The following is a 21,990-nucleotide window of genomic DNA, read 5'->3' on the forward strand; positions in this document are numbered from 1 at the left end:
GCCCCAGGCTACCACAGTTCATCCCATCTCAATCTAGCCCAGAGCAAGAATAATCCCTAGAAACTGGATCTACGTCATGAGGCTCAGAAATCAATACACACAGGTTTACTTTGTTTGTAAAAAGTTTTGCCGGCTGTGGGGATCCAGGTTAATGTGGGGGAGGGAGGGGCCGGAAGTTAGTCTCTCGCCTTCTACCAAGCAAGAGGCCACAGAGCAGGCAAGATCTGAGGCCCAAGAGCCAGGAGGTCCATGGAACTTGGGCTAATTTCACTGCACGAGGGTTTTATGAGCAGCCAGCAATTCTATGGGTACTAGGGTCACTCAGGAGCTTCAAGTCAGGTCTGTACCAATCTGAACCCCAGAAAAGTTGAAGCAAACCCCACAGGCACATCTGTGCTGTTCATAAATAACCTAAATATACATGGCATTTCAGGGACCCCCGACATATACAAGAGTCTCCTGTGATTAACACATATACATGGGCTTCCTAGGATGCCTATATACATCTACATATATTCAAGGCCCTCCTATGGCCTTCATTCACGAACATTTATGTAGACCATCCAGGACCCTACATATACACGGACCATTTTACAGCCTCCCTCAAAACATGCGTATGCATTGCTATGGACAGAGGCAAACTGTAGAGGTGGGGACTTCTTCTTAGTCCAGGCTCCTGGAAAGCGGCATTTCTCCACCTGCCCCGGGTTGTCTATACATCCGTGCTCCTGGAACTGAAGCTACAGGAAAGGCAGAGTTGGTATGGGTCAGAGGCCAGGCCTGTCCCAGGCACAGACCTGCCCCAGCCAGGTGAGCCTCTGTATCCCTACCACATCCTTCCACGAATCCTCTGATACTTCTCCTCCAGAACCTCATTCTTCACTGACTGGGGCACATCAGGCACAAACCAGGCAGCAATGAGCTTGATGCACAGGGCGACATGCTGTGGGTAATAGGGAGAGTGGGCCAGCAAGGTCAGCGGCTAAGAAGAAACTTTATGATTTGGGGGCTAGGAAAGAGGAATAAAGAGTATAAGGAATGCCTCTCCTCGGGCTCACTCAGAGTTTACCCACCTCAAAGAGGATGACAAAAGCCAGCCGGATGGCCAAAATGAACCAGAACTGCTCAGAGAGGTTGTAGTCGTGGTCATTTCGGTAGTCCCGGTACCTGGGGTAGAGAAGTACCTAAGGTCAGGAATTGGGAGTTTAGAGGCCATTTACAGGGGATGAGAGGTTCCAAACCTGCACACAGTCACATTCTCTTGGCCTTCCATCCTGCCATGGTCCTGGAAGTCTTTGGTGTAGAAGACAGATAAGCTGTGGTTAACATAGTCCTTGAGGCAGCTGAAGAGAGAAAAGTGTGGTGTTTGCTTGGCCTGAGGCCCTTCCTGAGAAGTCACCTGCATCTAGAGGGCACTAGGGGGCAAGCCACCATGGAAGGCCTCCTCCACTCTCCTTCATGAGGAAAGTTGGGCTAGCCAAGCACAAGACTACCCCTGGAAGAGGGAAGAGAGGCTGAGGGGTCTTGGAGATGCCACCAGTCTGCCCTACCAGGCTGGAAGAATACTCCTAGGGCTGACCTAAAGAGCCCAGTCTGCAGGTGCAGTGGGAGCTAGACACATTTCTTCTTTGCCTTCCCATGCCAGAAACAGGTCAGGGATGTAAAACTTAGCAAGAGAGGCATTTAGGTACTGCCTGCTGAACACCAACCAAGCCTGGTACTTCCCTTCCAACAAGGGTCCATCAGTTATTCCTGGAATCCAGCCAAGGTAGGTGGGTCATATAGACAGTGCTAGGAGTCAAGTCCCAGTACAGCCCCGGGTAGCTCCAGCAGCATCCACTTATACCCAGGAGAACCCTGGGTCTGCGCTCCAAGGGCTTAACTGGAAGGGTCAGTTCAATGCCTTACTCATCTGTGAAGGTCTGATTCTTTCTGCACGGGCCATAATGGTACTTGTAGACTACTCTGGGGATGAACTCGGAGGTGAAGGCAATGACCATTCCATTGGCAATGACTGCCAGCACTCCAATGGTCTCCAGTACCTGCAGCCAGGTCCCTGAAAGAGAGCAGTGGAATGAAGCAGCCAGTTCTAATCATTAGTCGTCTCCTGCCCTAAAAGCTTGGAACCTAATCAGTCAAGGAGCCTTGTGTTATCTCTGTTCCTGGCCCCTTTGCAGCTAAGTTATCTGCTTGAAAATTATCAACTAAGACAGACCTGATTAGTGAAGGACTCAGGCTTCCCCATCCACACCTTCTTCCTGGAACTTGTCAACAGGCTGTTTACCTTCGGACCCCACCCAAGTGAGAATTGCTGAACCCGGACCCAAGTCTGAGGCTCTCCGTAATGTTTCTCGCCATGTCTAGCAACCAAACCATCCATTTCCCTGACATCTGTCATTCTCACTATGGAAAGTCAGGATGACTGAGGCCTTGGGCTCTCTGATCTGCCATACTTTATCTCCCACGTGACTCCTGCTCTTCCATAAGGTTCCCTTGAAGGCTGCAAGCTCTCCAGCCACATGCTGGGCCTCAAGGGAGAGCCTTGTCCGGTGCACTCTAGCCTGCCCTTTCTAGAGGTTGAGCCCATGACACTTAGTTACCATATCTGAAAACCTAAGGAATGTCTCTAGAGTAAAGGGAGGGGCTGCCATTATTACAAGTTCCTTCAGGGTGGCCTGGCATGGGCTGGTGAAAAGCCCAGGATTGGAAGTCACTCTTCCCAGTGCCCTGGCTGCTTTCCTCCACTGTGTGCCCTCTGACCTATGTCCTTAGCCTTGCGAGGAACCAGGCGCCGCTGTAGTCTGACCATCTTGATGGCATCCAGGCGGATCTCCACAAGGTTGCTGAAGAGCGCCAACAGGGGCGCGAGCGGGAACGCGGCCACAAAGATGGTGGTGAAGCCATACTGGATCACTGCAGGGTGAAAATGTCACCATGTCCAGTACAGCCACCCACTCTTCACCCTGCACACCCACCCCACATGCCCAGCCCACTGGAGCGCCACACACTCATCTCCATGAACTCATCAAAGAGGCTGAAGGTGTTGACCGGATTCATGTGGTAGTTCCGCTGCCACTCCGCCAGTTCTGGGTCTTTGGACTTGTGACCATGTCTGTAAGCCTGCACTGAGCGGCATTTATGGGCCAACAACCTGAGGGCACCAGAAACGTATTGAACATACAGAAAGACTGCAGGGCACTGGGGACAAGCAAGGCGGGAGACTGGAGTAGGATGGAAAGAGGTCCTCACGGGTACAGGTACTCAATGCAGTTGCTCAGCGTCTGCTTCAGGCCCATGATGATGGCCATCTGGATGAACAGGTCCATCATGCAGCCACTGAGATGGCACTGCGGGGCCAACATGAAGGTCAGGGATGGAGCTTGAGGGAGGAGGGGGAATTCAAGAGCTGGGCAGTGAGGCCTCAGGACAGACTGACCTCCTCCAGCTTCCACAGGCCAGCCAGGCGCGTGGATTTCCCAGGGTGACCATTGATCCTAGGGAGAAAATCAAGGCCCGTGAGGAAAATGGACAGCACCTTGATCTTGTGGCTGTGGGAAGGTAGACTGGTAGTATGGTGGTTTGAATGAGGATGCCTCCCCATCCCCAGTAGGCTCGTATGTTTGAATACTGCCTCCTTAGTTGGGGGAATGGTTTGGGAAGGATTAGGAGGTATGGTTTTGTTGAAAGAAGTCAGTCGCTGGGGTTAGGTCCCCCACGTCCCCCGCCGCCGCCATAGTTGTAGATCAAGATGTGAGCTCTCTCTTGGGCTGGAGAGATGCCTCAGCGGTTAAAAACCAGTTCCAGAGGTCCTGAGTTCAATTCCCAGCAACCACATGGTGGCTCACAACCATCTGTAATGAGATCTGACGCCCTCTTCTGGTGTGTCTGAAGACAGCGACAATGTACTCATATAAAGTAAATAAATTAAAAAAAAAAAAGTGAGCTCTCAACTATTCCTTCACTCCATCATCTCTGTAGTCCTCTGAAACTGTAGGCCAAATTAAGCATTTCCGTTTATAAATTGCCATGGTTAGACTGTTTTATCAGTAGAAGTGTAACCAAGACAGAAGGTGGCACCAGACAGTGGGCTACTGCTGAAAAAAAGGCCTGACTATGTTGTTTTTGGAGAAATGTAGAAGACTTTGGACTCTGGACTAGGTAAGTGGTTGAATGCTGTGGGTCCAGCTTAGTGGGCCATCCTAGTCTTCCTAGGAGCTTGGAAGACAGTACTGAGAGCCACGAGAACTATGGAGATCCAGCTCAAGAGCTTTTGGAAAAACACAGTATGAGCAACTGGGCCAGACAATTCTTGAGATATTTTGGCAAAACAAACAAACAACAACAAAAACCAAAAAGCAAAAACCTGAGGCTGTCTTCTGGCCTTGTTCTAAGAATTTGCCTGAGGCAAAATGAGAGGTGCCAAACTCATTTCCTTGGTGGAAAAGATCTAAAGACAGTCTAATACTGATTCTGTCACATGGTTATTAGTAAAATCACCCTATGCAGGTCTACAACGAAGAAGGGCAAGCAGGGTAAAAAGAAATACAAAATAGATAGTTTAAAGAGAAAAAGAGTACCAGGAAATTTAATGTTGGAGTCAAGGCCTGTGCTGAAAAAGAGAAGAAAATTAGAGCGAGGCCTGATCTGAAATGGAATAAGGGGTGGGAGGAGACTCAGAGGAACACCCAGTTAGCTTCCAACCTGAGGAAAGAAAAGGCCTAAGGAATCTTCTGCTTTTCAAAAGCAACAACAGCCAGGTAGTGGTGGTGCACACCTTTAAACCCAGCACTTGGGAGGCAGAAGCAGGTAGATCTCTCTGAGTTCAAATTCAAGGCCAGCCTGGTCTACAGAGTGAGTTTCAGGACAACACAGTAAAATCTTATTTGGTGGTGGTGGTGGGGTGTGCAACAATAAATCAAAGCTGTTTGAAAGTGATTTATGGGTTCTAGGGTTCACCCCAAATTAGTTGTTAAATCTAATAGTGTCCTCCACACTGTTTTGGCTTTAGAGTCATAAAAGATACTCAAGCAAGGGGTTGTGGAATCTTCCTTTGCAGTTAACTGTAGCCAGGTAGGTGGCAGGGAAGTCCCTGCATGAAGGCGCTGATAGGCAGTACCAGAAGCTGTGAAAGAGGAGCCTGGATTGCATTAGATATTAGAGGTGCCAGAGCCATGGCTATCTACCAAGGAGAGTGGACCCAGCCAAGAGAAAGAAGTAAGGGGTTGGGGATTTAGCTCAGCGGTAGAGCACTTGCCTAGCAAGCACAAGGCCTTGGGTTCGATCCCCAGCTCCGAAAAAAAAGAAAAGAAAAAAAAAAAAAGAGAGAGAGAAAGAAGTATGTTGCAGGCGGAAGGACAGAGTCACCTAAGCTCTCAGACACAGAGCTACAGGATCTGAAGTTTGCCCTATTGGGTTTCAGTCTTGCTTTTTGTCCAGTATTTCTTCACTATGTCCCTGTTCCTCTTTTATAACAGTAGTGTATACCCTGTGTCACTGTGTTAGACATGTGTAATTTGCTTTTTTTTTCTCTCTCTCTCTTTTTTTCGGAGCTGGGGCCTGAACCCAGGGCCTTGCGGTTGCTAGGCAAGCCCTCTACCACTGAGCTAAATCCCCAACCCCGTAATTTGCTTTTTTATTTCACAGGGAGTTAAGATTACCTTGAATCTCAGTGGAACTGTTTGGAAAGGATTAGGAAGTGTGGCCTTGCTGGAGATGTGTCACTGGATCAGACTTTGAGGTTTCAAAAGTCTGATGCAATGCAATCCCCAGTGTTGATATTCTCTCTCTCTCTCTCTCTCTCTCTCTCTCTCTCTCTCTCTCTCTCTCTCTCCTTTATGATTGTGGATCAAGATGTGAGCTATTTCTTTTCTCTGTCATCGTGGACTCTAACACTCTAAAACCTTAGGCCAAATTCAATGCTTTTTTCTTATAAGCTGCCTTGGTCACAGTGTTTATCACAGCAACAAAGTAATTAAGAGAACAGGACAGTACCCTGAGGCACACCTACTCTAGGAATGCACAGGCTCAGCCTCACAGAAGCGCCAAAAAAGATCTGTTGGAAATGACCTCAGTTTCTCCTCACAGAAACCGTGCATAGTGCCATTTTGTGTTTAAAAGCTTTCAAGTCATGTGGTGGCTCAGACTTCCAATGCCAGCGCTCAGAAGGCTGAAGCAGCCGTCCCGTGAATGGGAATACATGGTGAGAACCTGTCTCAAAACAGGCAATCAAAACTCCAGCCATAGTGACACATGCATGCAGCTCCAAAACTCAGCGCATCCTTGGCTGCATAGAAAGTGTGAGGCCAGTCAGGCTGCAAGCCCATTTCAAAGCCACCAAATGAACAACAACAATAAGGCCATTTGCTTTCCATAACATGATAAAAACTGTAAACTATTCTAAACCACAGGGGTCCATGTTCAGCAATGGAATCCTAGAAGCACTTCCATTAAGGTTCATGGTAGCCATTACTTAGCACTGTGCTGGGATTACTTGTAACTATGCAGTAGAAATATAGAGCACACTGGCGTAGATGTCCAAAGGGAAAAGTAGAATTTGAGGAAATAGATTGTACACTTGGAAAATCAAAATAACCAACTGAAGAACGTAGCAGACCAATCAGCTGAGGCACTGAGAGGTTTGTAAGATCACACCGGCTTTCCTGAGTGCAGGAAAAGCCCTAGAAGCTACGTGCGGTGGCACATGGCTGTAATCGCAGCTCTTGAGAGGCAGAAGCAGGATAGACTCACTATACTGCCTGTAGTCCAAGCTGGCCTAGAACACACCTCTCATTCTAAGTCAGCATAGACTATACCATGATCCCACTCAAGAAGAAAAAAAAAAAAAAGATAAAGGAAGGAAACCAAGCTACTGGGAAATGGGGCTTGAGAAAATACCAGTTGTAGTCAGCGTTACTATCAGAGGCCTGTAATCCTAGCACTCAGCACACTGAAGCAAGAAAATTAAGGATGGTGAAAACGTGTCTCAAAAAACAAAAAGCAAAAAAAAACAAAAAAGAGGAGGAGGAGGAGGAGGAGGAAGGAAACAGCCAGAATGAAACGAAATTCACCGAAAATCTACAGGACCTACACGAAGGCAGCTACATGAGGGATTCCCACATCTGTGAACATGCTGGGAGGTTCAGTGGGGAGGCTGGGGAGTTTGTGACTACCCAGTCATATTTAAATGCCTGGTGACATTTAAGCACGTTAATGAAGCAGCAATTAACACAGAAAACACACCAGAAAAAGAAAATAATAAAGCAGCAATTATTTTCTTCAGAGAAGACAAAAAGGTGTACATTGACTGCACCTAAAATGGCTCATTTAAATAAGGAAGGTGGGGGGGGCATTCATGAGGTTTCTTCACAAAGCACAGTACCCCATAACCAGTGAGGAGAGTATGGTGCACTGGGCAGAGCCACCGGGATGCTCCCATGTAACAAATCAGTCTGATTACTGACAGAGCAAAGCTACCTCAGTCATAAGTTCCTGTGTGCAGATTAACATGCACAAACAAGACCCACCAGGCTGGCCCGTGTCACCTCTAGGGCCGAGGGTCACAAAGGTTGTTGTTCTACATTGAGTTTCTATGTATTCTGGGCATGAACTATTTGTTGTTGTTTTTGTTTGTTTGTTTGTTTTTAAGTTAAAAGAACTGATCTGACCACTTTAAATATATATATATATATATATATATATATATATATATATATATATATATATATGGACCACTTCACAAATTTGCACGTCATGCTTATGGAAGGGCATGTTAACCTCGTGTGTGTTGTTCCAATTTTAGTACCTGTGCTGCTGAGGGGAGCACTGTTTCTTTTTAATGCAGCGTCTTATGTAGCTGACTGAGAGCTCACTCCAATTACTGAGTTCTGAAATTACAAGAGGATGCCACCACATCAAGAGGTCACCACATACAAGAGGTCAAACATAGGGTTTCATGCATGCTATTTTTTTTTTTTTTTGGTTCTTTTTTTCGGAGCTGGGGACCGAACCCAGGGCCTTGCGCTTCCTAGGCAAGCGCTCTACCACTGAGCTAAATCCCCAACCCCTCATGCATGCTATTTAACTGAGCTACAGCCCCAGCCTAAAGACCTGGCCACTTTTACTTATTTTTATTATTTATTTTTGTATATTTATTTACTTATTTAGTTTTTTTGAGACAGAGTCGCTCTGTTTAGTCTTGGCTATCCTGGAGCTCAACATGTAGACCAGGCTGGTCTCAAACTCACAGCGATCTACCTGCTTCTGCTGGCTCAGTGCTGGGATTAAAGCTGTGTGCCAGCATGCCTGGCTAAGATCTGGCCACATTTTTTTTAAAAAGTTTGTTGTTTGTTTGTTTGTTAGTTTGCTAGTTATATGAGTAACTCTGCTACATTCATTCATTCATTCATTCATTCATTCATGTATGAGTGCTCTGCTGCACGTACGCCTGCACACCAGAAGAGAGCATCAGATTCCTTAGTAGATGGTCACGAGTCACCACGTAGGTGCTAAGAATTGAACTTAGGACCTTTGGAAGAGCAGTCATCTCTCCAGCCCCAGATCTGGCCCTTTGAAAGGCAAGAAACAGGACAGGAAGGCTGCGCCTGAGGGAGCCAGGGGGCTGGAAGGCTGCGCCTGAGGGAGCCGGGGCTGGGCCGGAGAGCATACCTGCCCAGAATGAAGGCAATGTAAATGAGCGAGGAGAAGTGGGCGAAGAACTGTAGGATGAAGAACTTGACAGTGAACTTGCTCTCTTGCTCTGAAAAGGTCCTGGGTTCCTCTGGAATGAGACATGGCCATCCTGTCTGTCCTTAGACCAACGGGACAGCATGACCTACAGTCTCTAGTGAGGGGTCCCAGAAAAGCAGGAAGCCCCCACCCCATGTTTGATCACAGCCCTGTGACTCTCAGTCCCGAGTCCTCCCAGTTCCCAGAGAGAAGTTAGTCTCTTCTCACCGAATTTACAAAGCTTCAGGGCTACACATTTGTTGACCTGAGGGAAGAAGGAACCAAGTGGGACTTACCTAAGACTTCAGTGGAAGCCCCGCCTCGGCCTCCCCGCATGATCCTTACCTTAGTCATAATGACGATGATTACATAATGTACCACCGCCCCTGTCACCACCACAGCGGTGGTCACCTGCTGCTCCAGGAAGCTGCTGAAGAGGGCAGCAGCCAGCACTCGGTAGACAACCAGCAAATGAGCCATGCCAATCATCAAACAAATCTGCAGAGGATTAGGGTTGGACATGAAGGGAAGGGATAGCCAGGTCTCTAGCCCTTACCACAGCTCCCGGAAGTACCATGAACAGGGACAGGATCAGGATGATAGTGCTGCTCAGATAGGAATGATGGTGCTTTTTCAGCTCATAATGCGGAGAGTTGATGAGCTCCAGGGCCATCTCTTCCTAGGGAGGTCACCAGACACGCCTCAGACACAAGGATACAGGTATGGGCCACGTGGGACACTGGAGGCAAGCAACCTTGAGGCTGCTGTCCCTGCCCTACCTCTTCCTCATCCCACTCATACAGTTCCCAGCTCTGGACCTCACGGGCACGCTTTCGCTTCCAGATCTCCAGGAAGACCGTAGCTGCAGTGAGAACAGAGAAACATCACGGGATACCTGGGGTGAGCCAGGGTGGCTGAAGAGCGAGTCCTAGAGGCCTCTGGGGATGCCCAGCAGCAACTCACCCCACAGAGCCATAAAGATGGCAAATATCACAGTGCCCTCGTTGTCGAAGAGATGCGTGAGCTGGGGAGAGGAACGGAAGAGCTTCGCGCTAAGTTTCCTACTATGTCTCCTGGTAGGGAAGGGAGAACTTGCCTCTTCGGGGCATCCCAGTGCCTTATCTTCCCGTCTTCTAGACAGGTATACTGTGCCCACCCTTGCATAAGCTCAGGAAAGACTCCGGTAGCATCTGACCTTTGCAAAAGTGCACATCTCTGAGAGCCGCTGGTATCTGCGACTGTTGTCGCCGAGAGGGCACATGAAGATGTCATCGGCACTACAGATCTCTTTGCTGAGAGGGTAGAGACAAGAGTGGTGATTTTGAGATGCAGAATCCATCCAGGCTCCCACCTCCAGACCTGGCCCCCAATGAGATTGCAGGCCTCAGTCCCCCACCCACCTGATCTGGCTGGAATCAAACAGGGCAAAGCCACTCAGAAAGACGATGAGGCCCACCACAGCAGCAGGCACGAGCATGTAGGTGTACCAGCCAAGCCAGGTGAAGTACAGAGCCACCTTCTCTCCAAAGTATTCCCTGTGGAAAAGCTTCCCCGTCAAGGCCACCCTCCCCATTGGCCTCAGTACCTGGTAGGGTAGGGGTGTGTGAGAAGAAGGTGAAGCTGGTAGCATTGGTGTAAGTGGGGGACTGTCTCTGTGAGTTAGGACTGGATTGGCTGGGCCCCAGGTTATCTGCTTTAAACACAGATGTGTCTGTGGCCCACAGGTGAGCTGCTCGGTGTGGTATTACCTGATTTTATCAATTGGCTGTGGCTGGAACACATTTCTCCACTGAGCCCATTCTCTGCTCAGGTCCTCTTCCCCCTGGGTACCGGACACAGACAATGAGAGCTTGGCTTCCTACCTCAGATCCCCACCCTCAGGCCCATTCTGAGCTGGTCTACCCCTCACCTTGTGCAGAAGAAACATGGTCTCAAAAACCCCATCCTTCACCAGATCCTCAAAGGTGTCTAGGGTTATAGGGTGCCTCAATCAGAAAGCAATGGAGGATAGGAGAATCCAGCCCACAGCAGCACCCTCCTCAGCCACCGACCTGCCCATCTGAGCTCACCACTGAGTCTCTTCTTGCTGTTCACGACAAAGTTCACAATTCGGATTCTGGAAGCCAAGAATCTAAAATCAGGATGGCCCCTGGTGGACTTTACTCTAAAGACCCTGTTCTCCACACATCCAGGCCCTCTCTGTTCCAGAAAAGGTACCCCACCACTACTGACCAGAACCCAGAGTCCAGAAATCACTCTGAAAACCTACTCAGGTCAAACATGGCTGACCTCCAGAGTGGGGTTTGGTTCTTACTCTCAGCCGTCCACATCCCTCCCAGATGCAGGGGTAAGAGGCCCCACCTCTGACCACACTCCCCTGCACATGCTGAGTGTTAATGTCCACGAACCTGTTTACATGTCTATGAGTGATTCTGCTTCTGTGGAAACTGATGTTCAGAGGTTAGGGTAACTTGCCTGAGGCCACACAGGCTCTTGTGGAGCCATACTCAGATACAGCTTAAGTGCCTGAGATAGTCAACTTGTGAACACAGGGCAATCCCCCCCACACACAAGTCTGTCTTGTTTTGCCCCCATCGAGGTATCTGTGATGGTATATGCTTGGCCCAGACAGTCTCTCTATTAGGAGGTGTGGCCCTGTTGAAGTGGGTGTGACCCTGTTGGAGTGGGTGTGGCCTTGTTGGAGTAGGCGTGTCACTGTGGATGTGGGCTTTAAGACCAGTGTCCTAGCTGTCTGGAAGCCAGTCTTCTCCTAGCTGTCTTTGAAACAAGAGGTGGAACTCTCAGCTCCTCTGCCTGGATGCTGCCATGCTCCCACCTCAATGAAAATGGACAGAACTTCTGAACCTGTAAACCAGCCCCAATTAAATATTGTCCTTTATAAGAGTTGCCTTGGTCATGGTGTCTGTTCACAGCAGTAAAACCCTAACAAAGACTGTGTCTCTACTCTTCTTATTTCCCCTCATGTCCTGTGTTCACAGGACTCTGTTACCTGCTACCCAATTCCCTGTCTGTCCTTTGCGATCAACTAGCCAGGCCCCCAGATAGCTATTCCTAGAGCTGGGTAAGTGACACAGAAGGGCCATATAGGGTTATATGAGTGTTAGGGGAGGAGAAGGTAACTGGGGACACAGGAGGCTCTCCCTGTCAGATATCGAACACCAGATGACCAGAGAGGAGAGTTTGGGCTGATGAGTAAGGGGTCTGTGGGAGATAAAGACCTCAGAGTCCCAGAAATGGTGCCTGATGACTTTAATTCTGGATCTCTTTAATTCAGGAAAACTGTGATAAAGAGTTCTCACAGGATGTCAAGAAGTGAGCATCAATATTACTATTACAAAATGGAAACTGAGGCACAGAGCCTTGTTCAGCACTGTGTCTGATCCCCTGTGGCAGTCACACTAAGACTGTGTGGAACTGTTGTCCTACCTCAGATGGGCTGTGGCCCTGGTCCTGCCTGACACAGGGCAAGGACCCTCCTGGCCTGGCTCTGGACACCTCCTCACCTTGTGGTAGCTATGTTGAAGTTCTGCTTGGCTCTGGAGCTAGGATCTTCAGGCTTCATGAGGAGAGTCCGGTACATGTCAATGACAGCACTGTCGGCTCGGATCCCAAAGAACACCTTCTTCTGGTCCTTTAATACCTTGAGAGCCACAGGAGAAGAACTCATCCACAGTCACTATCCTGTCCTCTGTTCTTGGGGTAGATGACATGGCATTCCTCATGACTCTCTGGCCCATGACTCGGCCCCCTGAAGCAAACCAGCCCACCTTGAAGTGGAAACCATTCCTCTCGAGTTTTTCTAGGAACTGCTGTTGCCTCTGAACATGCTTCTGACTTTTCTGGGTCTGGAGATCAGCCACCAGGACACAGTCCCATTGATCAGAGGCCTCAGGCTGGAGGAATAAGGTATGGGATAGAAACAGAACCCTGAACACAGATAAGAGGGAATGTAAATCTGGAAGCCAGCACAAGACACAGGATGGGAAAAGGTGTGGGGCGGGAACCCAACAGAGAACACGGGATATGGAAGGAGGTGTAGGACCATAACCACACACAGGACACACAGAATAGGTGCGGGGTAGGTGGAATCCACCCTGGGAGATCCGAGCAGACCTACCTTACAACTACCCATTTCCATCAATGGCAAGTGGTCCCCTTCTGACCCCACCAAGATCTGGAGGCTCTCATCGACCTGGGGGACAGAGACAGATGGGGAGATGAGTATGTAAGCCCCCCACAAGCCTCTTCCTACATCCTCCGAGCAGGGACATGGCACTCAGGGGAGTAAGACTCCCTGTCCTGCGCCAAGCTGGGGACTAGTCTGCCGGAAACTAGTTGGCAAATAGGCAGCCCGTGGTGGAGGTCTGGCTGAGGACATCAAAAGGTGGCAGAAAGTGACGTGTGCAATGCAACCACAGTACAGTCTGTGCGGAAACACCCAGGAGTTCCTTCAGGGCTCGAAGGAAAGGTAGACGGCCCCATTCCTCCATGGCAGACACAGTGGCTCACAGGGAGTCCCAGCAGGACTAGGTGCGGGAGGGAGCCACACCTCAGGACAATCACAGTGACACAGGTCCGTGCTTCCGATAGCTGGAGGGCTGAAAGACACCAGCTACACACATTTAAGAGACTGAAGAGGGGGCTGGAAAGATGGCTCAGCAGTTAAGAACACTGACTGCTCTTCCAGGGGTCCTGAGTTCAATTCCCAGCTCACGACCATCTGTAATGGGATCCGATGCACTCTTCTAGTGTGTCTGAAGACAGTGGCAGCACAGTCATATACATAAAATAAATAAATAAAATTTTAAAAAAGTCTGAAGATACCAAAGTCTGGGGACACCAAGGAGGGACATCAGGGATACACTTGTACACTGCTGGTAGTTCACACAAACTTTGGGAACATTTGCACTGTGGCCTGGCCATCCTTGAGGATACAGACAAGAAACTCAGAACAGGGTACAGTCCCCATCGCTGAGAGCCACAGGTGGAATCTGAAGGACTTGAGATTTTTCTGACTTGTTTACTGTACAGACCCAGATCTTCTGGGAGATGGGCTGACATCTTTCTCCACTGTGGGCTGGATTCAGTGCCTAGAGAAAGCTGTGAGTATGAGAAACATAGTGGGCACCAGTGTCACCCCACCCATGTGAGGGAGGTTGTGACTGCCCCGATATCCCGGAGAGTCAGGGATGCACAGAAGGAGTGAGCAATGGCCCTCCCTCCTGAAACCTGTAGTCCGTTCCACCTAAGTCCTCAGGGAAGGTCAGAGGGTCATGTGAAGAGCATCCATGAGTCGTGTCACCAGGACAAGGGGGAGAAATGTCTTAAGTGGAAACTAAGAAGATGGTGACAAAAAGCTACACAGACTCCTGAGTGACCAGAATAGGAAGGACACAGGGTGTGTAGCGGAAGTGCTGAGTGACACAAGTGTCTCCTGAGAATGATCATGGGAAGGTAGTGTATGGCTGGGGCACACCAGAATGACAAGCCAGCTTGTGTTTTTAAGAAAAGAAGTCTTGGGGATCTACATCTAGCACGATAGTCTTTTTCTTTGTAAGTGCATAGGACAGATGTTTTGACTGCATGTAAGTCAGTCTATGCACCAATTGTCAGTCGGTTGCCCATGGAGACCAGAAGAGAGCATCATATCTGACGGGTGGAACTGGGTAGGTGACACAGAAAGACCAGAGGAGTTATGGATTTTTGTGAGTCACTATGTGGATGCCGGGAATTGAACCAGGGTTCTCTGGAAGAGTACCTGGTGCTCCTAACCACTGAGCTATCTCTCCAGTCCCTAGCATGATATATTTTTTTTTTTACAAAATGAAGAGCAATTAACAAAACTCTGCTTTTTAGTTTTTTAAAGGAATATTTTAAAATCTATTTATTTTATGTGCATTGGTATTTTGCCTACATAGACGTCTGTGTGAGGGTGTCGGATCACCTGGAACTAGGTTTACAGACAGTTGTGAGCTGCCATGTGGGTGCTGGGAATTGAACCTGGGTCATCTGGAAAAGCAGCCAGTGCTCTTAACCACTGAGCCATTTCCCCCAGCCTGCTTTTGTTCTTACTTGCTTCCTTTCTTCCTTTCTTTTTCTTTCTTTGATTTACTTGTTTTTATTTTTTTTTCAGGGCATTGTTGCTGTGTCTGTGTGAGGATGTCAGATCCTCTGGAACTCAAGTTACAGTTTCAAGCTGTCATGTGGTTGCTGGGAATTGAACTCTGATCCTTTGGAAGAGCAGCAAGTGTTCTTAACCACTGAGCCATCTCTCTAACCCATTTTTTTTCTTTTTTTCTTTTTTTGAGACAGGGTTTCCCTATGTATCTCCGGCAAGCTAGAACTCACTATGTAGACTAGGCTGGCCTCGAATTCAGAGAGATCCATCTGCCTCTGCCTCCAGAGTTCCGGGATAAAAAGTGTGTTCTACCACCACACCTGGCCCCATTTTGTTTGTTTGATTGGTTTAGGTTGTTTTTTTGTTTTGTTTTGTTTTGCTTTTTGTTTTGTTGTTGTTGTTGTTTTGGTTTTTTGTTTTTGTTTTTGTTTTTTTGACACAGGGTTTCTCCGTGTAGCCTTGACTGTCCTGGAACACTCTCTGTAGACCAGGCTGGCCTTGAACTCAGAAAACTGCCTACCTCTGTCTCCAGAGTGCTAGGGTCAAAGGTATGTGCCACCACTGTCTGGCTGCCATTTTGGTTTTGTATTTTTTTTTAAAGATTTATTTATTTATTATATATAGGTACTCTGTAGCTGTCTTCAGACACACCAGAAGAGGGCATCGGATCTCTTTACAGATGGTTGTGAGCCACCATGTGGTTGCTGGGAATTGAACTCAGGACCTCTGGAAGAGCAGTCGGTGCTCTTAACCGCTGAGCCATCTCTCCAGCCCGGTTTTGTATTTTTTATTGTACAAATGTTTTGCTTTTATGTCTGTTTGCCATGTATGTGCCCAGTCCCAGTGGAGGTCAGAAGACGGCATCCGACCCTCTAGAACAGAAGTGACAGGTAGTTGTGAGCCACTGTGTGGGTGCTGGGAGTCAAACCCAGGCCTCTGCAATTGTTTTATTTTTTTTGAAATAATTTAAATTTTTTGATTTATAAAATTTTACAAAATTCTGGAATTACTGGCAGACACTACCATGCCTTGTTATGTGATACTAGGAATTGAATTCAGAGTTTCACCTGTGCTAGGAGAGCTTTCTATTCATTGAGCTACACACACTAAAAACTATACAACCGAGGGAGGGAGCAGAGTCAGGGAAATGGATGCTGTGGGCTCCATCTCCTTGGTGCTGGGTGCTGGGTTCTTGGGATTTCATGTACTCTCAATAAACAAGGTGCCTGAGGACTGAAGTTTACTGGCAGTGAGGGTTTCTTTCCTGAAGGTGGGGAGCGTAGGAAGCAGGGAGGAAGAACTGAGGAAGTGGGGGCTGCCAGGCAGGTTGGAGCAAGTTGTGTTTTCCCAAACCGATGGAATAAAGACCAAGGGAGGGGCTGGATGGGCTGATGCACAGGCTAAGGAGACAGCATCAGGAAGATGCTGAGGACAGTGGTTTTGTAATTCATGATGTGTCCCTTGGCTGTGCACGCATGGGTGATACAATCCCATCCATGTCACTACAAGCAATGCAGGAGTCGATAGAGGGACTCCACAGTGGCAAGGACCCTGTGGCTCCATGGTCCCTGCAGCAGGGGACTGTCTGTTTCTCTCGATGCCCAGGAGGTTGGGATGCTGTTCTCATACTCCATGGTCCAAGAGGCCTGAGTCTTCCTTAGCCCAGTACTAACTCCAGTGCCCATCCTCAGTGGCCCCTGCTCCATTCCACACTGCATTTTACCATCCCTGAAGTTACCACAAGGCCAAGTCTGACTCCTGCTTCCCCAGCCCCACAAACCTGTAGTCCCTCCCCTTCTCAAACACATTCCTCCCACCTCCTCCACAGAGTCTCACTGTACTGCTCCAACAGGCCAGCCGAAGAGCTGCCAGGCAAAATACAGGCCACCCAATCATGTAGGAATTTCAGATAGACAAACAGGCTTTGGGATGGGCATGGTAGCACATGCCAACAATTCAGAGGGTTGTGGTGAATTCGTGGCCAGCCTGATGTACATAGCAGGTTCCAGGGCAGCCTGGTCTATATAGCAAAGACCTCATCTCAAAGGAAAGCAAAACCAAACAAAATTAAGGGTTTTTTTTTTGTTGTTGTTTTTGTTTTTGTTTTTGTTTTTTTGGGGGGGGGTTGATTGCTTATTTGTACGTGTAAGTATATTGCAATTTTAATTTAAGCGTATTTTAAAACATATTGCAATATTGCCTGAGTATACTTATACTAAGGAAAAACAAGTTATCTGAAATCCAATTTAACCTAAGGTGTTTCTGTTTTGTTCTGTTTGTTTGTCTGCCTTGCTGCTGAGTCCACACCCTACTGAAGCCCCATGAGTGCAGACTCTCATTCACATCGAGGAGATTCTGGTTCGAGAATCGGCTGCCCCAGCCTGCACCTCCATTTAGCTGAGGAGCACAGGCCTTCATCTGCCTGTCTTGTGTGCACCCTGTTGTGCTGTACTTGCCTCTCCACCTCGGCATTTCTGTTTGCTCCCACCCTCCTGCCTCTGACAACATACCCTAGACTCCTGGGCTCTCAGCTTCCCATCCACTGCCCACAGACACATGTAACCCAGATATTGTGGGCAGGGATTGAAACTTCTCTAGGAGAGAAACCCACACTTAGAGCTGCAGTACAGGTGCTCACCTATGTCTCAACTTGGGAAGAAGGTGACACCCCAAAGAACAAGTGGTCAGGGGACCCTTATATCCCTGGCACCCCGCCTAGTAATCCACCCACCACAAGGGCCCAGCAAGTGTCATGCGGGATGAATTGAGGAGTGGAATGAGCTTGACTTTGGGCCTGGGTAGATGTCCTCTGATGTCTCTCTCCCCTTTCCCATAAGCCACAATTGTCATTGTGGGCCCAAAATGTTAGTGTGTAGAACATATTAGAGCAGAGGCAGGACCTAGGACAGAACCAGGAACCTGTAGGACTTTAGAATCCAAACCGAGGGGCATCCTGGGAAAAGGAGACCACCCACAAAGTATACCCTGAAGGCTGGGCTAAGAGGCTGTCTCTAGCCAGCCCCAAAACAATATCAGAAAGCTCTTCCCACTAGAGATGTGTGCAGCCTTGGAACAATTACCTGAAGCCTCTTGGAGCTGGGGATGTCACTTCAGCCAGTGTAAGCTGAAGTCACTCTGGGCAGGACCACCCTTTATATACCTGTGGCAAAGCTATACACATACCTGGGGCTGCACTAGCTTTTAGCTGCCACTGTAGCACGGGGACAGTGACCAATCTATTAACTAGGTCAGAGATCCCCTACCCAGATCTGGTCCCGTCATTTCCAACCTACAGCAAGACAGGTCCAGCTACTAAACTCTGCATTCAGCCATGCTGGGCTTACCAACCACCCAGCCACAGCTACAGCACCCAGCCTTCAAGGTCTGGCTGTGCAGGGCCAGTGTGTACAGAACCAGATCCTGCTGATCCCCAGTGGATGATGATACCCAGGAGCATCTATCTCAGTGATGCCCTTGAGACATTGACGATGGGACTGGCTCGTGACGCCGTCTTTACATCCAGCCAAGCAGCTTGCTCAGTTTTCCTGAAGCATTCAAAACTCCTGGTCCTAATCCATTGGATTCCACCTCCAAGAAGTTGTGTGGGCTCCTGAAACTCCAGGATACCCAGGACAAGGACAAGGCTGTCCCCACACACTCAGCTGGGGCCTTGGACTTAGAGTTCCAACATTGCCATATACAGCCAGACTAGGGTTCAAGCACAGGCAGACACCTGGCTCTGATGAGATCAGCCCCCAGAGATTGAACTTCTTCACCAATAGAATCTAAGGATATCACTTCTGCAACTAAGAATCACAGGGAAGGAGTGAGAACAATCACCAGCCCAGCCACTAAGATGCCTGCCATTTCCCCCAATTCTTGCCACCTCTGATCCTACAAGCCATGCACAGTGGGCTAGGGCTCAGGGTTCAGGGACCTAGCTCCTCATTATGACACAGGCCACCTCTCCAGTTCATGGGACCCCATAACACCTAAGGAATCCTCCCTCCTGAGGGTCAGGAATGCAGGGAACCAGAGCAGGGCAGTCCTGCTCCCATCTGTCCGTTTCCTAGCCACCTTCCTGGTCAGTGCAGGCAGAAGAAGAGACGTGTGCATACAGGTCATCCATTTTCAAACCAAGCCTGACCTGGTACACAGTACACATAGACCTCGCTTCCCACCCTTTTGTCCTTCAGCCCACCTTGTCCCAAGATCATGTTTACCTCCCTCACTCCTGGTCTGACGTCTGTAACACTCTTCAGTTTCACTATCCACAGGGGGATCCACCTGCTCCACTAGGTATTGTGGGCAGGGACTGAAACTTCTCCAGGACAGAAACCCACACTCGGAGCTGTAGTATAGGGTGAGCACCTGTGTCTCACCCACCATAAGACCCCAGCATCTCTGCTACTCATCCCCAGACACTGAACCGGAAATTCTTTCTGTGTTCTCAGTGCTGAGCCCGGGAGGGTGGTGCATGAGTGGAGGCTCATAGGGACCAGAGTCATGTCTACCTGGTGGGAGAGGTGGTCCCAATCTTTACCTCATAAGACAAGAGATAAACAAGCTGGGGAGAAGATTGGGGCAGCATTTCTGGGAGAGAGCCATGTATGTGTGTCAGTCCTGAGAGACAGGCTGTGCTTGGAGTGTTTGCTCAGCTCTCAACCCATTCAGAGACTCAGCCCTTACTGCCTCAGGGGACTCACTAGTTACAGATCTCAAGAACTCAGTCCCAGACCAGTGAGATAGCCCAGCAGGTAAAGGCACCTGCCACCAAGCCTCAGCTTGATCCATTCGGACCACATGGTCAAAGGAGAGAACTGACTCTAGAGACTCTGACCCTCCACATGTAAGTCGGACTCGGTCCTCAGCACCCCTGGGAACTTGGTAGTTACTACTCCTGGTGACTTTGTCCTCAGCACTTCAACATTGCAGGAGTGTAAAGGGCAAAGAGAAAGCCACCAGGTGAGGCTAGAAGTTTACAGAAGCGGGTCAGCAAAAGCAATGGAGAGTCATGAAAGAAATGTAAACAGTAGGGAGCAGGGTCAGATCCAACTAGGAGCTAGGACCACCAAACCCTCTGCCTACCTAAACTGTGGGTCCTAAAGGTGCATGCTCTCTCTCTCTTTTTTTTTTTTTTTTTTTTTTTTTTTGGTTCTTTTTTTCGGAGCTGGGGACCGAACCCAGGGCCTTGTGCTTCCTAGGTAAGCGCTCTACCACTGAGCTAAATCCCCAGCCCACATGCTCTCTCTTTATATCACTAGCTTGAGGAAGAGGCTGGCAAGGGGATGGATATTGGAGCCAGGTTAAGGGTGTCCATGCACTCCCACTGCTGGGTCTGAAAGGCCCAGAGAGAGGACTGCACAGAGCAGAGGGAGCAGCCACCCACACAGCCCACACCTGGAGGCCTGGTGCCTCAGTGGGAGGTTGGTTTCACTCTCTACCTCGCCCTTGCCTCCTCCCTGGGGATTAAGTGCTGGCTTCTGCCCCAGGTGACCATTTTGGTTGACAAAAGGGAAAATGATGCTTTCCAAAAGATACCCCGAGAACACACATCTTACCTTGTGATCTACCCTAGGCTCCAGGTCCAGTCTGCCTGGAGCAGGATCCAGAAAGCGTGGCACACAGCTACACAGGCCAGTCTAACCTGGTGCCCATAGTCCCTCCCCGTCAGTGCAAATCACAGGTCTGAGTGTCTGCGTGTCCCACCACAGCATCTTTGTTCTCACTTTGCACAGATCAGTCTGGCAGAAAGCCCTAAGTCATTTACATTCATAGGAGCTCGGTCCCTGGGATCTCCAGAATTCCAGACTAGGACTAGAAAGCTACTTCATCTGTCGTGCTTTACCCTTAGCCTGCCCCATAGGTACTGATCCAACTCTAGCCAACATTCTCCCTGGATGGCAGGTTGTTGGGAACTGCCTGCCACCAAGCTTTCCAGGGAAGGATGACAGCTGTAGGGGCTGCAGGCGTGTACCTTCAGAACCCAGGCTCACCTGCATGCTGGTGACTGGTCCCTTAGTCAACGCGGGGCTCTGGATGCTGGCATTGGCAGGTATGAGAGTGGCTGCGGGCTCCCGGCTGTTACCTGACTTCCGTGTGTGGTTTGCCCCGCCCACTCCTCTGATTGCTTGCCCAAGTTATGCTGGGGAGGAGCCAGTAGCAAAACCCGCCAAGAAAAGCCCTTCCAGTGTCCAGAGACCCCAACACCTTCCTTTCAAGGGTAAGGGTGGAGCAAGGGGGCAGAAGAGCGCTGTAGCTCTCTCCTGGGTTTCCTATCACCTTCCCTACAGGGATGTCCTGGCTGCAAGGCAGAGTCCATGGCACCCCAATTCGAGAGAAAATGGTGACATAGACGACCTTAATAATAGAAAGGTACTCAGTACCACCTGTCTCCACGACACCTGCAGAGTTCATTCCAAATGCACTGTCGACTCCACAGAGGAGAAAGGCAAAGGGACAGCAAGATAGAGCCCCAAAGGACTGACTTCTCATTCCTGGGCACCTGAGACTGTGAGCCCTGCTGTGCATCTGGACTGAGACAGCTGCTTGGAGAAGGCAGTGTGTGGAGCAAGCAGCCTGAGGATACTGAAGCTGGCAGGGTGGATGGCCTCCCTCAGGGAGGGTACATAGGACCCTGAGGTATAAATGCTATTACACATGTTGGGGGGCCAAATCTGAAAACCACTGTAAAGCTGCCAATACAGGAGCACAGTTGATAGTCAGGACAGGATCTCTGAGAGTATCATCTATCATGGGGTGGCTGGTAGCCAGGATGCACCCAATGTCACCTGCTCAACACTGTGTCACCACTTATTACTCTCCTGCAGCTCAGGCACTGAGTTAGTATATACTTGCTCAGGGTTCTCAGATGAATGGCGTGCCTCTACTTCAGCTTCAGGGCCGGAGCAGGCTCTAGAACTGAACTGGGGGAGGGGGGGCGGTGTCAAAGAGTAGAAACCAGAAAACTGGAGAGGGAAGGAGAAAGGGAGAGTAAGAGCCAGCAGGGTAACTGTGTCTTAGTCGTCACCGTTCTATTTCTATGAAGAGACACCATAACCGAGGCAACTCTTATAAAAGAAAGCATTTAACTGGGGCCTTGCTTACGGTTTTAGAGGTTTAGTCCA

General features: G+C 49.2%; 1 protein-coding gene and 1 non-coding gene across 4 annotated transcripts; both read right to left on the reverse strand.

The window, feature by feature from the left end:
* Positions 1 to 89: 89 nt before the first annotated feature.
* On the reverse strand, positions 90 to 20,932 carry Ano9 (anoctamin 9). 3 transcript variants are annotated; one of them, NM_001432460.1, is given in 24 exon segments: positions 90 to 740; positions 831 to 943; positions 1,074 to 1,167; positions 1,242 to 1,343; positions 1,909 to 2,056; positions 2,761 to 2,913; positions 3,009 to 3,151; positions 3,250 to 3,347; positions 3,437 to 3,494; positions 8,665 to 8,776; positions 8,953 to 8,989; positions 9,070 to 9,222; positions 9,299 to 9,403; positions 9,504 to 9,586; positions 9,688 to 9,748; positions 9,920 to 10,016; positions 10,125 to 10,259; positions 10,473 to 10,546; positions 10,634 to 10,692; positions 10,794 to 10,840; positions 12,249 to 12,385; positions 12,513 to 12,638; positions 12,863 to 12,937; positions 20,860 to 20,932. In NM_001432460.1, coding segments are annotated over 24 exon segments (2,244 nt in total). In that variant the 5' UTR covers positions 20,866 to 20,932; the 3' UTR covers positions 90 to 712.
* Rnu6-1205 (RNA, U6 small nuclear 1205) lies at positions 7,717 to 7,822 on the reverse strand. Its single transcript, XR_015656079.1, has one exon. It is a non-coding gene; the product is annotated as a U6 spliceosomal RNA (small nuclear RNA).
* Positions 20,933 to 21,990: the final 1,058 nt, after the last annotated feature.

Source organism: Rattus norvegicus, chromosome 1 (assembly GCF_021556685.1).
Source record: "Rattus norvegicus strain SHRSP/BbbUtx chromosome 1, alternate assembly SHRSP_T2T, whole genome shotgun sequence".
Classification (NCBI taxonomy): Eukaryota; Metazoa; Chordata; class Mammalia; order Rodentia; family Muridae; genus Rattus; species Rattus norvegicus.